This window comes from Oryx dammah, unplaced genomic scaffold (genome assembly GCF_014754425.2).
Source record: "Oryx dammah isolate SB20612 unplaced genomic scaffold, SCBI_Odam_1.1 HiC_scaffold_21, whole genome shotgun sequence".
Lineage (NCBI taxonomy): Eukaryota > Metazoa > Chordata > Mammalia > Artiodactyla > Bovidae > Oryx > Oryx dammah.
Window position 1 is genome coordinate 40,497,604 of NW_024070205.1, and position 16,747 is coordinate 40,514,350.

The following is a 16,747-nucleotide window of genomic DNA, read 5'->3' on the forward strand; positions in this document are numbered from 1 at the left end:
TCTTACATCCTGGGTTCCCCCTTTTATTATGTGCATTCTCTTGGACAAACTAATTACAAAAGCTGTAAGTCTCAATATAAACACTGTACAACAGGAAAATGAAATAATGCACGTGCAGTCCTTGACTTCAGCTACTCAGTTGTGTCCGACTCTTTGCAACCTCATGGACTGTAGCACACCAGGCTTCCCAGTCCATCACCAACTCCCAGAGCTTACTCAAACTCACATCCACTGAGTTGGTCATGCCATCCAACCATCTCATCCTTTGTCGACCCTTCTCCTCCTCCCTTCAATCTTTCCCAGCATCAGGGTCTTTTCTAATGAGTCAGTTCTTCACACCAGGTGGCCAAAGTCCTAATGGAGCTTCAGCATCAGTCCTTCCAATGAATATTCAGGACCGATTTCCTTTGGAATTGACTGACTGGTTTGATCTTGCAGTCCAAGGGACTCTCAAGAGTCTTCTCCAACACCACAATTCAAAAGCCATCAATTCTTCAGCACTCAGCTTTCTTCATAGTCCAACTCTCACATGCATACACAACTAATGGAAAAACAATAGCTTTCACTAGATGGACTCTTGCCGACAAAGCAATGTCTCTGCTTTTTAATATGCTGTCTAGGTTGGTTATAGCTTTTCTTCCAAGAAGCAAGCGTCTTTTATTTTCATGGCTACAGTCACCATTTGAAGTGATTTTTGGAGCCCGAAAAAATAAATTTGCCCATCTATTTGCCATTAAGTGATGGGACTGGATGCCATGATCTTCATTTTTTGAATGTTGAGTTTATGCCAGCGTTTTCACTTTCCTCTTTCATTTTCATCAAGAGACTCTTCAGTTCCTCTTTGCTTTCTGCCATTAAGTGGTGTCATCTACATATCTGAGGTTATTGATATTTCTCCTGGCAATCTTGATTCCAGCTTGTGCTTCATCCAGCCCAGAATTTTACATGATGTCTTCTGCTTCCCTGGTGGCTCAGATGGTAAAGCGTCTGCCTGCCATGTGGGAGACCCAGGTTCGATCCCTGGGTTGGGAAGATCCCCTGGAGAAGGAAATGGCAACCCACTCCAGTACTCTTGCCTGGAAAATTCCATGGACTGAGGAGCCTTGTGGGCTATAGTCCATGGGGTCGCAAAGAGTCAGACACGACTGAGCAACTTCATTTTCACTTTCTATTCTGCATATAAGTTAAATAAACAGGGTGACACCCATGGTGGATTCATGTCAATGTATGCCAAAACCAATACAGAATTGTAAAGTAAAATAATAAATAAATAAATAAATAAAAATTAAAAAAAATAAATAAGCAGGGTGACAATATACAGCCTTGACGTATACTCCTTTCCCAATCTGGAACAAATCCATTGTTCCATATCCGGTTTTAACTGTTGCTTCTTGACCTCCATACAGATTTCTCAGGAGACAGCTAAGTTGGTCTGGTATTTCCACCTCTTGAAGAATTTTCCACAGTTTCTCATGCTCCACAGTAAAAGGCTTTAGCGTAGTCAATGAAGCAGACGCAGATATTTTTCTGGAATTCTCTTGGTTTTTCTATGATCCAGCGGATGTTGGCAATTTGATCTCTGGTTCCTCTGCCTTTTCTAAATCCAGCTTGAACATCTGAAAGTTCTCAGTTCACGTACTGTTGAAGCCTGGCTTTGAGAATTCTGAGCGTTACTCTTCTAGCATGAGATGTGTGCAACTATGTAGTAGTTTGAACATTCTTTGGTATTGTCTTTCTTGGTGATTGGAATGAAAACTGACATTTTCCAATCCTGTGGCCACTTCTGAGTTTTCCAGATTTGCTGGCATATTGAGCACAGCACTTTCACAGCAGCATCTTTTAGGATTTGAAATAGCTCAACTGGAATTCCGTAACCTCCACTAGCTTTGTTTGTAATGATGCTTCCCAAGGCTCACTTGACTTCGCACTCCAGGATGTCTGCTTCTAGGTGAGTGATCACACCATTGTGGTTATCTGGGTCATGAAGATCTTTTTTGTATAGTTCTGTGTATCCTTGCCACCTCTTCTTAATACCTTCTGCTTCTGTTAGATCCATATCATTTCTGTTCTTTATTGAGCCCATCTTTGCATGAAATGTTCCCTTGGTATCTCTAATTTTCTTGAAGAGATCTCTAGTCTTTGCCATTCTATTGTTTTCCTCTATTTTTTGCATTGATTGCTGAGGCAGGCTTTCTTATCTCTCCTCACTATTCTTTGGAACTCTGCATTCAAATGGGTATATCTTTCTTTTTCTCCTTTGGCTTTTGCTTCTCTTTTCTCAGCTATTTGTAAGACCTCCTCAGACAACCACTTTGCCTTTTTGCATTTCTTTTTCTTGGGGATGGTTTTGATCACTGCCTCCTGTACAATGTCATGAACCTCCATCCACAGTTCTTCAGGCACTCTGTCTATCAAACCTCTTCCCTTGAATCTATTTCTGTAATGCTTAGTCTGGCAGAGAATATGCACTCAAATTGCAGCAGTTGCTATCAGCTGCTGTCCTTCTCATCGTCTTTGATTTATCGAATTCCAAAGTAGTGAAAACAGTTGTTTCTAGGTCTCTTGGTTCTACAACCCTCTTTATATGCCAAAATCCATGGATGCTCACATCCCTTGCAGGAGGCCCTCAGCATCTTTGGATTCAATCAACCTCAGATGGAAATGGGTTGGATAATTTGAAGCATACAGGAGGCTACTCCAACCTCTTACATTCCTTCTGGCTGCCAAACAAATGTGTATGAACTCACACCTACCACTCTCCAAATATTTTCTATTTCCACTCACAAAAGTTTATCAATCACCACTCTCTTTTGAAAACAAGGTCCTTTTCTCAATTTTCAAGCTTCTCAGGCTATCTGAGACTTTTCTATTTCTGACCTCATTAAACTTCTTTCCCTAGTTTCTTCCTTCTCTTCAGAGCCTTAGTTTGCTTGTCACCTTTCTTTGTTCTAAGTATCTGCAGCAACTCCATGTTCAGTCAAAAGATCTGTTTCCTAAATGATCCCCTCTACAAAAACAGCTCCAGCCAAAGTGTCATCTTTACTGAAGTCTGCATTTAAGTGCCTATATAAAGTCTCCCTTGTAGCTTCCTTTGTGGCTCAGCTGGTAAAGAATCCACCTGCACTGCAGGAGACCTGAGTTCAATCCCCGGGTTGGGAAGATCCCCTGGAGAAGGTAAAGGCTACCCACTGTAGTATTCTGGCCTGGAGAATTCCATGGACTATATCGTCCATGGGCCTGCAAAGAGTCAGACACAACTGAGCAACTTTCACTCATACAACGTCTCCACCAGGATATTCTACTCAACTGAACCAAAAGCTCCTTCTCTTTTAAAACTCTTTGCAACTCTTCTAATTCTTTTTTAACACCTCCAATTCCTCTAGTTGCCCAAGTTAAAAGAAAAAAGTTCACTCCTCTCTGAACTTTATTTCAGATTCCTAATTTTAGACCCTAGAATTTATTTTCTCAACCATCGTCAGAAAGCAGCTACTTTGTTTTGTCCACCAGAATCCTGCATAGAACACAGCAAACAGAAGCCTCAGTAAACATCTTTAAACACTGAGATAGATGACAGAAAGGCAACGTCAAAGACCAAGAGCTGGTCAGAGGCAAACCAAAACCCAGTTCCTTTCAATCACAGCCCAATGCTGTTTCTACTGCATTGCCAACCTGCCAACCTATCACCAAACCTATCATTGACTTGCTCAAAACCTCTGTTCAACACACCCTCTTCATTTCTGCTGCCAAGTGAAGTCCTTGTTAAGACAAACTTCAACTATTCCAATTGCTTTTCATTTAGTATTCATCCCTCCAGCTGTTCTTCTCTGAAAAATATCTAGTACAAAGATGTCAAAATAATAGTCTCCAAACACCACTTCTCTTGCTGGATCTTCACTGCCTAACTCCTTGGTTTAATATGCAAAACCCATCATAATCTCCAGAAAACATTTGGAGATGTTCCAAATCCATTTATACAGAGGGCAAAGTGACTATGCGATTTTACAAAGCAGACTTAAACATCGAGGTGGGGTGCTGGAAGCAATCTCCCACAAATACCAAGGAATGACTTTATTTCCTACTCAGGTTTGTCTGCTTACTATCATTTCCACCCGTATCCAGTACACTGTCTCCTTTACCCGTAACTCTTTCTCATTTCTCCTGACAATTAAGTACTGTCTGCCCACTGCAGGCAGGCAAGCAGAAACACACACACACATGCAAACTAGGAAAAGGCCACTATTCATATTAGCAGCTCCAGTATATGTTTCAGTCTGTGAAGCGCCTGTATTCCACAGAAGCAAAGTTTTATGAACCACAGACATCATTTCTCTTAAAACCAAGTCTTACCTGACAACTCCTCTCCAGTTTTTCTCTTCAAGCACCTTCTAACCAACTCAGCTTTTTGTACTGTTCACTAATGCTCAAATCAGGTATCTTAGAATGTTAACAGTGCAAAAGAAAAATCTCAGAATTCATTTAATTTAGTAGTAACTACTGGAACACACAAAAGAATATTCCAAACTTAGCAAACCTACAAGGTAAGTGGCTTAGGCTTTTTTTTTTTTTAAAGCTTCATGAATGAATAATTCCAATATTCATTCCTCATTGAGTCAATCCAGTCAACCTCATTTTTTGATAAGAAAACTGACAAAGAAAAGGTAGAGAAACTTGCCTAAGGCCACCTATCAGCCGAAGGTAGCACAGGGTAGTGGTTAAGAGCACAGGCTCAGATTCAAAGGCTACTTAAATTCCAGTTCATTGCTTACTGATAATTTTGGCAAGTTGGTTAATTTTTCTGTGCCTTTCTTAGTCTCTTTAAAATGTGACTACCTCAAAAACAGTTTAATAAAGTCAAAATGAGTTAGTGTGTATAAAGCACTTAGAACAAAAATAAGTACCCAAAAGGTTCACTGTTAATACAGGAAAGAAAGGATTACAATCAAGTCTAACTTGGTTTCCTGCCATTTTCACTACACCAGTATCTTTGTATATTCTGACATCAACTTGTATACTCCTCAGGGCAGAGCTCAAGTCTCCTGCTTCTTCAGCAACCCCCACCACACCCAATATATTGTTGGCCACCAAATAATATTTTGAACAAACATATGGATTCCTGTTTCTGAACTCTGATACCTCAGCCTAGGATCCAACTTCTGCCAAAGTATCCAGACTGAGTGAATAATAAGAACTTACCTAACAAGGCTTACTAAGAGCAAAGCACTGTTTTAAGCACTTTACACATTTGCTCCTGTTACTGATTTCAGATACTCCATAATAAGAAATACAACATAAACTTAGTATTTACGAGCTATGTCAATGCTACAAAACATTTTCTAACAAAGTGTTACTTTTACGAAAAATATAAAATAATTTTTAACTGAGTCATTAAAAAAACAAAGTCCTAAAAATAAAATCAAATTTTCTTTCAAAAAACTCAGCATTTATGAAACAAATGTATACCAAAGGACTGACATACTGCAAATACTTAAAAGCAATTTTCATTCCCTTGAGACATGTACAATTTTATTTTCTGAAACTACTTAAAATACAGCCTTGAAAACAAAAGAGGAGAACATACACCGGGCACTGAAGTACCAGCTGCAACATGTACATGTTTCCAACAAAGAGTATTTAGTTTCTCACTAACGTATTTCAAATACACAAATGTTTCTACATAAAGATGACTTGAGAGAATAATACAGCACTTAAATTTTTAGTAAACATCTCTTTCCTTTCAATAAAAAGCACTAGACTATTAGGTATACATGTAGATTCATTTCTATATTCAGATTGTTGAGAAAAGTGAAAGAATACTTAAAAGAGTTCATGAACAGTTGAAGAAAGAAATAGCCAACATCCAAAGGTTAAGTTTGGAGCTGACATCTCTTGTTTTTTTCAATGTCTGCCAAGACATTTCTTACTGTCTACTACTTGCATCTATTCCAATACATCCCCGAATGTTTAATAATCTAAAGAGGCTATTTTGAAATACATCCAGTTCTTTAAAAAATAATTCCAAAGGATATTATAAGTAAATTATTTATCATTTTTTACTGAAGACACGTGTTCAGCTTTTACACAAAGACATCATACACCTTCTTTCACAGACTTTTTCCTATTTAGGCAATCTGGTTTCATCTCATTTGTCTGAAGGGATCTGACACTGTTTTTAACAACCCAAGACCTCTTTTAAGTACCAGACATTGTCTATGGAATGTATATCCCAGACTAAAAATAAACTTTCTTCCCAAACTCACATAAAGTTCCATAAGAAAGTATTTAATTTTTTCTACTGAGATATAATTGACATATAACATTACATTGGTTTCAAATGTACAATATGATTCAATATTAGTATTTACTGCAATACGATTGCCACCAAAGTTTAGCTGACATCCACCATCACTAGTACAAATGCTTTTTTTTGTGATGAGAATTCTTTAGATCTACTCTCTTAGCAACTTTCAAACATACAATATACTATCATTTTGTACACTCGCCATGCTGAACAATACATTCCCAGAACAACACAGACTTTTTTTAAAGTCATCAAATGATTTGGAGAAAAAGGGTTATTTTATTATTTTACTTATGTTGAATATTATTTGATTCAGAAAAGAAGCAGATTTAAAGTCTTTAAAAAGTTATAGAAACAAAACATAGGGAAAAAAATCTCCAGATCAAAGATAGAGTTGAGAATTTTCAAGGAAAAAATTTTCCCCCAAGGAAATTTCTAATCATTATCTTTAAAAGGGGGGTTGGGGTTGTGGGGAGAAACTGCTTATAAAAATATAAGCAAAAAAAGAAATCAAGTTTCTTATTTTTCTGCTCATTTAGGCATATTAACAAATGAGCAAGAAACCAACAAAATTGTCAGAGAAAACACAAAATAAACGGTACAGAGACAAAATTACAAACCAAGAAATAAACCTCTTAAATCAATGAAAACTAGGTGACATATCCTCAGAAAAATTACTATTAATACTAAGGCCAAAAAGGCCAACAAAACTGATTACCCTGAATTAGGTTATCTATCAACTCTCCCCTAGTGTGACTGCCACTTCACCATTCTCAAACCATTTTGTGGATGAGAACTGAAGCTCACAGAGGTAACTTGTCCCAGGACACACAGCTAGAGATAGACCATATCTATTATAGAATACAAAGTCTTCCCTTCGAGTTCCTAAAGACCTTTTGAACTATTTTTGGTAACTATCTGTCAAATGTATGAGAATCGTTTAAATGTCAGGCTCCTCTCTCATTAGCTCTAAATATGAGCTCCTCCAAGATGATCCTTTTTGGTGCAAAAAGAAAAAAATAGATTTTTTTAGTCTTAAATAAACTAAACCACTCTGTGGGAGATGCTGATAATGGAAGAATTTTTGCATGTGGTGGAGGCAGAGATCAAGTATTAAAGGTAATCTCTGTACCTTATGCTCAATCTTGCTATGAACCTAAAAATACTCTTTAAAAAAGTTAACTTTTCATTTATTTAGCTTTACCAAGATTAATATAAGGATTCACACTCCATCTAAAGGTCAGCCAGTCATAACAGCAGAGACTATACAGGCTGAAAGTCAAGGAAAGAATGAAAGTTCCATAAACAGTAAACCATAAAATATATTTTACTTCCAGCATATTGTGATACAATATCATTTACGTGTGCCCAATGAAGCAGATTCAGGGATTAACTTATTAAGTTTTAGCTAAACTGACTCTCACAACACAGAGAAGTGGCTCTGAAAAAAATTCCCACAAAGATAACAATAAGGGAAGCATAAGCCAACAACGAAATGCCAGGGCTAAGAACAAGCCATTATTCATCCCCATTATGATGTAAAATAATCTAGTCAATTACACACCTCTCACCAAATTATTACTTTTTAAATAAGAACACTCCAGTACTCCTGCCTGAAAAATGCCATGGATGGAGGACCCTGGTAGGCTGCAGTCCATGGGGTCGCCAAGAGTCGGACACGACTGAGTGACTTCACTTTCACTTTTCACTTTCATGCATTGGAGAAGGAAATGGCAACCCACTCCAGTGTTCTTGCCTGGAGAATCCCAGGGACAGGGAGCCTGGTGGGCTGCTGTCTATGGGGTCGCACAGAGTCGGACACAACTGAAGTGACTTAGCAGCAAATAAGAACGAAAAGTCTGTTAACAAAGTATTAGATTATTTTCTTTCTCACTTTTCTTAATCACCTAATTTGTGTCACTTATTATGTACACTGTGATTAGTATATAAATATACTAATACCATATTTGCACATGTATAAATCTTATAAACAATTAAGTACATAATAAAGCTACATACACAATGTTTTTCTGATGAGTTCAGTTCAGATGCTCAGTTGTGTCCAACTCTTTGCTACCCCATCAATCGAAGCACGCCAGGCCTTCCTGTCCATCACCAACTCCTGGAGTCCAGCCAAACCCATGTCCATTGAGTCGGTCATGCCGTCCAACCATCTCATCCTCTGTCGTCCCCTTCTCCTCCTGCCCTCAATCTTTCCCAGCATCAGGGTCTTTTCCAATGAGTCAGCTCTTCGCATCAGGTGGCCAAAGTATGGAAGTTTCAGCTTCGACATCAATCCTTCCAAAGAAATTCCAGGACTGATCTCCTTTGACTGTCAAGAGTCTTCTCCAACACCACAGTTCAAAAGCATCAATTCTTCGGCACTCAGCTTTCTTTATAGTCCAACTCTCACATCCATACATGACCACTGGAACAACCATAGCCTTGACTAGGCGGACCTTTGTTGACAAAGTAATGTCTCTGCTTTTGAATATGCTATCTAGGTTGGTCATCACTTTCCTTCCAAGGAGTAAGCATCTTTTAATTTCTGATGAGGGGAGGACACAAAAAAATCTGAATGTCTACCACTTAAGGCAAGTGTTTTTTGTTTTTTGTTTTCCTTTTTTGAATGGCGATCAACAGAATGCAAGCAGCCCCAAGAAGCTGAAAAATTCAAGAAGTAGATTCTTCCCCTTAGAGTCTCAAGGAACCAGGCCTGCTGACACCTTGACTTTAGCCCAGTTAAGACTTATTTTGGACTTTTGACCCACAAAACTGATAATAAATGTATGTTGTTTTAAGTCACTAAATTTTTGGTAACTTGTTACAGCAGCAATAGAAAACTAACACAAAGGACTCCTGGGACTTGGGGATTTTACTGCTAAAACCAGGATAAGTTGGTCACCCTATTTTCAGGTTTTCAATAACAGTAACAACATCTGGTACATAATGAGCATGCAAAAAACCTTCGTTGAATGAGTTTATGGTGAAATATATAGATAATGTACCCTTACTATGTTACAAAGATCTATCATATATATTCTTTCTTGTATTATCATCCTAAAACCCTGTGGGCTGTGAATGAATTAGTTTTCCCACTTTTAGGATATAAGAAATAAGATTCGAAAACACCACAAAACATGTCCAAGGACACAGATCTACTAAGTGATGGAGCCATAACTACAATATAGGCTTTCTGGCCCATAATCAAAAGGATTACAGCAATCAGGATCCTATGAATCAGGCAGCCTAGGTTCAAATCCAAGCTTCAGGGCTTAATAGCTGCTTTGCCTTAGCCAAGTTACTTCTCTACTTCCTCAACTGTAAAATGTAAAATTAATTTATCATATGCACATAGTGTTGTTGTGAAGATTAAAGGTGCTGAAGATTAAAGGTGCTAAAATGTACAAAGTACACACCACAGGTTTGGCAAAGAGGTAGCTAACAATAAATAATAGCTATCATAATTATTCTTGCTGTTAGCTATAGTACATTTATGCCTAAAATACTGTGCTACTTGATAATCACATAAAAGTATGAAAAAAAGAAAAAAAACAGCAACCAGAATGAATAATAAAGATTGGATGGGTCTTCTATGAAAGTAATCTAAGGTTAGGACTCCAGGCTGGAAAGACAAAAGGAGAGGGGAGACATAATCAAGATCTGTAAATATGTGACAATATAAGTGAGGTGGTTACAAAATGCAATAATACTGGTAGGATGAGGAGGCTGGAAATTTAGAAACTGGAGTGTTGTAGTATAAACATATGGCACGCAAAAATCTACAAAATGATACAACTTAGAAATGAATCACAAAATCTTGGAACACTTTACGAATGACAAAGACAAAAATGACTCTTTTGCCAAACCTGCTGAACCCTAAAATGGCATTAGGCTAAGGGAGAATGGAGATATTGAGAAATGACCTAACAGAGCAGACTGTAGCAAGGACCAGATCGCCAGGTGAGTCAGTGACTTAATTTCATTATTCCAATTTCCCAAGGAAGAAAAGTCTCTTTACCAATCACACCATACACCACTCTTCTTCCTGATCTCATCATGACCCTTCCAAAATATTCTCAAGCCTTAATATTCTACTTTAATGCCTTCCCACCACTTCAGTAGAGAGCAATTAAAATCTCTCTGAATTTGGCAGTGCAAACAAATCTCAAAACAAACTAACCCAATTGTCTCTTAAACAAAAACTTCTTAAATTTTGCATTACTTAAACCCTCAACATCTATTTTTCATTGTGAATTATCAACAAACTTTACAGAACTTTATGACTATTATTTTCAATAGGCCAACTGATTTCTTTTCCCCTAACAGGTCATGGCATCATCGACTCAATGGACATGAGTCTGAGCAAATTCCAGGAGACAGTGAAGCACAGAAGCCTGATGTGCTGGCAGTCCATGGGGTCGCAAAGAATCAAACACGACTGAGCAACTGAACAACAAATCATGAGCTCATCACTATTTCTAATGAATCAAGTTGAGAAACCATTCTGAGATTAGCTTCAGCAAAAGACAGCCAGAAATTAAACAAAGTAATAGAAGCACAGTTAATTTAATCCAGAAATGATTTTTAAAACTACACTGAAATGCTTGATTTCACTGCCACCAACCAATTAAATTTTTTTCAATTCCATTTAAGGGTAGAAACTTGGAACTGGTAGATAAGTTAGTCTTGAAGACCCCTGTATAGTTAGTATAAACAACACTATTTTATGATAATTACCAAGTTGCTGAGACTAGACCTTAACTATTCCCAGCACCAGAAGGAATGGCTACGTAACATGATAGAGGTGCTTAACTACTCCAACAATGGTAGTCATGTTACAATATATAAATGCATCAAATCAATATGTTCTACAACTGAAATTTACACAATGTTATACGTCCGTCAGTTCAGTCCAGTCGCTCAGTCATGTCCAACTCTTTGCGACCCCATGACTCGCAGCACGCCAGACCTCCCGGTCCATCACCAACTCCTGGAGTTCACTCAAACTCGCGTCCATCAAGTCGATGATGCCATCCAGCCATCTCATCCTCTGTCGTCCCTTTCTCCTCCTGCCCCCAATCCCTCCCAGCATCAGAGTCTTTTCCAGTAAGTCAACTCTTCGCATGAGGTGGCCAAAGTACTGGAGCTTCAGGTTTAGTATCATTCCTTCCAAAGAACACCCAGGGCTGATCGCCTTCAAAATGGACTGGTTGGATCTCCTTGCAGTCCAAGGGACTCTCGAGAGTCTTCTCCAACAACACAATTCAAAAGCATCAATTCTTGGGCACTCAGCTTTCTTCACAGTCCAACTCTCACATCCATATATGACTACTGGAAAAACTACAGCCTTGACTAGACAGACCTTTGTTGGCAAAGTAACGTCTCTGCTTTTGAATATGCCATCTAGGTTGGTCATAACTTTTCTTCCAAGGAGTAAGGGTCTTTTAATTTCATGGCTGCAGTCACCATCTGCAGTGATTTTGGAACCCAGAAAAATAAAGTCTGACACTGTTTTCACTGTTTCCCTATCTATTTCCCGTGAAGTGATGGGACCAGATGCCATGATCTTCGTTTTCTGAATGTTGAGCTTTAAGCCAACTTTTGCACTCTCCTCTTTCACTTTCATCAAGAGGCTTTTTAGTTCCTCTTCACTTGGGTATATTTCAACTTAAAAAAGAAAAAAAATCAGAGATCCTGGTGTATTTTAAATGTGAATGAAAAGTGTAACCTCTTTGCCTTAAACCATTTCAGAAAGTAATGAATAATAATAACATGGTCTAAAGATGGGCAAGATCAGGGAGAAAGAGAAAAGATACATAACCTACAACTAAACAGCCAATAGAAAGAAATGGTTATGAATACAAGGTTTCCCTCTCTCACATATAAATTTAAATTTAAAATGAGATGAGTGTACTCACTTCCTACAAGCACTTTTTGTACTCAACGTGATGCTGATAAGTATTAAGGTGAGGTAACACTGGTCTTACTAAAGGGTTGAGAGTAAATGTCAAAAAGGTCAAATTTCTTGTTCTCTAAAACGTCTACCAACCTACCACTCAAAATTCTTCAGCCAGGCAAGTATTTTCTTATTTATCTATTATTTTCTGGTACAACTTCAGTGTCTTTGGAATCCGTTAGACATCCCACATTAATGAAAAAGAAAAATATTGTTTTGCAGAAATAAGCTAAACAAGAAACTTAGTTTACCTAGATTTTAATGTAACAGCAAATCACTTTGACCGAAGAAGCATCTGTTCAATCAGCAAACATCACACAGCTCTGAAGAAATCCCCTCGGAGTACAGAAGGGATTTTTCAAGTGCAATGGTAACGATCCTTTGATTGATAAGCTGGCTTTCTCTGCTCCTCCCCAAAAACCCAAATGTGCCAGGGATTAACAGAAACTCCATACATAAACTTATAGACAAAGCACTCTTCCCGCCTTCAAAATGCAGGGCTTATCCTTCCACTACTAAGGGACATTATCCAAGGCACACTGTCAGAAACCCCCGTACACACTACACCTAAGACACTCTACTTAACAGTTTATCATCTACCCCTTGAAAAAGGGCTACATAACGCCCCCCAAAGTTTCCAACAGCAGCAACCCAAGAGTATCCGAGGCAAAGACCACGCGAGAAAAGGGCCAGAATTACTGCTTGTACATCTCACCTTCACGAGTCACGTTTTTAAAATCGCCTGTCGGGAACACGCCACATCCGACAAGATTTCTGCCCTTCGCACACCATGAAACCAAGTGGCTGGTACTAAGCCCGAACAACTTAGCCAGTCTCTATCTGAACACTACCCAAACACCCCTCCATCGCCAAGGGCCAGGGTAACTGGGTACAAAGGCACCCAGGCCCTTCCTCTGCCACTTAAGACTGTAAATTCCAAAATGCACCATGAAAACCTCCATAGAGAGTGCTGCCAAGCCAGTCCGCCGGGAAGTCACGGAATAATGTGTTTGTTGCTTCATAGGCGCCTCGGAGACCCGCACCCCAAAAGCCAGGATAATTTGGGGGTGTGACCTGGGCCGCTCCCTGCCCCGTCTCCCCTTACGGGAAACTCCCGTATGGTCGCGGCTACTCACCAGACCAGGGAACATAGAGAGAGGCAGGAGACCAGGGCCAAGGCCCGCCGGTACTTCTTCATCTTCTCCTCCTTCTTCCCCCTGCCAGAAGGCGGCACATCCTCCCTGCAGCTGCCACTGCCGAGGCCAAGATGGAGGAGCCGGAGCTGGAGAGTGAGGATGGGACCGAGAGTCCGAAGGGCTGCGGCGCTGGAGGACCGGCTCCTGAGCGGCTCGCGCGCTGGCTGCCCTCTCCCAGGGGCCCACGGCGGCGCCGACCCGGGCGCTTCACAGGACGACTCCGGGGAGCGCCGCTGCTGCCGCGGCCGCCGGCTCGTCCGCGCCCGCCTTCTCCAGCCGCCACCTCCGCTGCCGCCCCATATCCCCCCCGCCCGCCCCGGCTCTCGCTCCGTGCTGCCGGCGACCAACGGCCGCTGCGCACTCGCCTCTCAACAGCCAATCGCCAGCGGAACCGCGACACCTCACACACCGCTGAGCTGGAAGGAGACGCGTCACCCACGTCCCGCGGCGCTCGCACCCCCACCAGCCTCCGCGTCAGCCACGCCCCCTCCGACGTCTCTGGCGGCTGACGCCAAGGGAGGAGGACACAAAGCCGGAGAGCCGAGGTGGCCACCGCCCCGCCCACCTCAAGTCCCGCCCACTTCAGGAAGTCCTAGAGCAGCCTCGTGACCCTCAGCCTCCTTCCTACGCTGGTCCGCCCCCTTGCTCGGGGCGCGCATATTCCGCGCAAAGGCCCTTGGGAGTTGTAGTTTTCTCTCCAGAACTCTCGTTTCCCTGTCCCTGTCCCTCTTAGTATCACTGTTTTAAGAGATCTGTGGTTTCGCTTCTCACCGCAAGACTGACCAGCTTTGGAAGTGTTACAGGCAGTTTTCCTTTTTTGACCGCAATTTGTGGAAAGGCCTAGAATGACGGTGGCGGGGGAAGGGGGAAGCTATACTAGTAAAATTTAAAAGGAGTTTCCCTGTGTCAGGGGGCCGGGCCCATCGAACTAGATGCTGATTGGCTGGCGGGAAGGGGGGGTGTGTGCGCCAAGATTTCCTCTAACCTGATTGGTTGGAGTGGGACAACGTTCTCATCTTTTCCGCCTCAGGGAGAATTTCGCAGCCGGCTGGATTCCTCTGTTGGAATCGGCTCGATTCATCTCTATTCTTTCGGATTCGTGCTTTGGTTTGCTATGGTGGGGCCAGAAAGGAAAACTGCGGCTCCTGCTGGGGGAGTTTAAAGTTCTGGGGTTCACCGAAAGCGGGGAAATTGGTCGCCTTCACACGTCTTTCGTTACCGTCTGATACCAAAAAGTGACTCCTTCTCAATCTGTAAAACGAGCAATGTACCCACCCGAGATTTTTATGCCCCTGAGACTTCTAAAGATCTCTCAGAAGCTAGATTAGGGACCGTCTGCCTGAAAGTCCGCAATTCTTAACCACTCCGGAGAAGGCAATGGCACCCCACTCCAGTACTCTTGCCTGGAAAATCCCATGGACGGAGGAGCCTGGGAGGCTGCAGTCCATGGGGTCTCTAGGAGTCGGACATGACTGAGCGACTTCGCTTTCGCTTTTCACTTTCATGCATTGGAGAAGGAAATGGCAACCCACTCCAGTGTTCTTGCCTGTAGAGTCCCAGTGATGGCGGAGCCTGGTGGGCTGCCGTCTATGGGGTCGCACAGAGTCAGACCCGACTGAAGCGACTTAGCAGCAGCAGCAGCTTCTTCCCAAGCGCCTCTTAACGTAGCTCTCTTCTTGTAGATTGTATAGGGGAAAAGGCATTAGCTTCTCATCTGGGAAGAAGACATCTGGTCTCTGGCCTAACGTGTTCCTTCTTCTATCCCTGGTGATACATTTGTTTCAGACTCTTGACATTACCAGGGAAGTTAGTCACTACCGAGTCGCTTATTTTCTTTTATAAAATAAGAAATATAACTCAGTGGTGTTTCCCTTTTTGTCTTGGGTATCAGAAACTCGGAACTACCTTCTCCAGAAAGCATCCAGACAAATGGGAGAATGGAGAGCCCAACTGTCCGATTTGTCCAATGGTCAAAGCAAGTGTTATTAAAGTATGAGGCACTTATTGCTTATGTGATTAAAGGAAAAAAGACTCCATAAAATGTCCATCTAATTTTGAGCCGTGTAATTTCCTTGTAAACCTTCTAGGTTGAATTGTTTGTTAACTGTATTCCCAGGAAACTGAATGTTTTGACTCATTCTAAAATTCTTGCTATAAGTCAACTGGATATTTTAAAAAATTCTACGAAGCATGATTTGGTTTTAGAAGAATTCATCCTAAACTAATTTTTCTGGCAAAATCTAGAATGGTCTGCTCATGGCCCTTTTGGCATATGACAATAAAGTCTTTATCTCTCTCACTGCAGTAGGCAAGCACTTAACTAGCCCAAGAGCAGTATCAAATGGTTAATATGTAAATTTAAAGGAAGGTAGGGACAAAAGAAGTATGGGGATTATTTTACATTCTTTACCGTGTTGGGCACCCTTTTCCTTTCACTCCGGGAACTAGGTTATTCAGGACGAAGAGCAGGTGCTCCTGAGCTGGTTCTCCATAGATCACAGCCAACAAAGTTCTGTTAGAATACATACTCATCTCAAGCCTGACAAGTTATCAGGTGCCACTCTTGTATCCTGTCCTTCTCACTCCAAACCCATAAGTCCACATACAACTAGTAGATAGAATTTTTCATCCTTTTTTCCTCCCTCCCTTCTTTCCTTTCTTTCTCCGTTTTTCTTACAGGTGAGGCTTTAGGGTGCTGCTGTGGTAGGGTTGTCATTCCCTTATTATTAATGAATCACTGGCTACTATTGTTTCAAGCAATAAATATCCTTTTCTCTTTTTGCTCGTTTCATGTCCATAGCTTCATGTTAAGTTTTAATCTTCAGTCCCTTTAGCTTTTCATTTTTCTCTAGGATTTTTCATAATTTCAGTTCTCAGCTATACAGTTGACTCCCAGGTCAACTCTAGATCCCAGCCTCTCTTCGAATAGTGGCTGGACATAACACTTATTCTACCATCACTACATAAAATAGAACTTGCTTCTGCATAAATTCAATTTCCCCATAAATTAAGTTCTTCACTTGAGTTTTTATTTGCATTAATTCTTCTTTGTTTTAAGACCTCAGATAGTGAGGATAAGAGGAGTTTCATGGAGCTAACCTTTGAAAAACTAGTAGATGTTTTTCTGCATGGTTGTTAAATAAGAGAAGAAATAAGGGAAGAAATTTTATTATAATACAATAAATGTGATAAGTAAGTATCATATAAAATAGAGTATAGATAATTGCCCTTATACTCAAATATATACCATATGCCAGAAAATGGCAAGAAAAATGTGTATTTAATCTTAGTACA

The 16,747-nt window shown here is 40.7% G+C and overlaps 1 protein-coding gene and 1 non-coding gene across 8 annotated transcripts in view; one reads left to right on the forward strand and one right to left on the reverse strand.

The window, feature by feature from the left end:
• Nucleotides 1–13,883, reverse strand: part of SUCO (SUN domain containing ossification factor) — an 88,341-nt gene extending 74,458 nt beyond the window's left edge. For 2 of the 7 annotated variants that reach the window (XR_005724988.1, XR_005724987.1), the window contains exon 1: nt 13,394–13,883. Coding sequence is in view for 5 of the 7 variants with exons in the window: in XM_040263481.1 (XP_040119415.1) it covers nt 13,394–13,455 (62 nt within the window). In the remaining 2 variants the exon portion in view is untranslated. The remainder of the gene's footprint in view (nt 1–13,393) is intronic. The other 5 variants (XM_040263486.1, XM_040263484.1, XM_040263481.1 and 2 more) reach the window with 4 other exon arrangements.
• On the forward strand, nt 961–1,032 carry TRNAG-GCC. Its single transcript has one exon. It is a non-coding gene; the product is annotated as a tRNA-Gly (tRNA).
• Nucleotides 13,884–16,747: the final 2,864 nt, after the last annotated feature.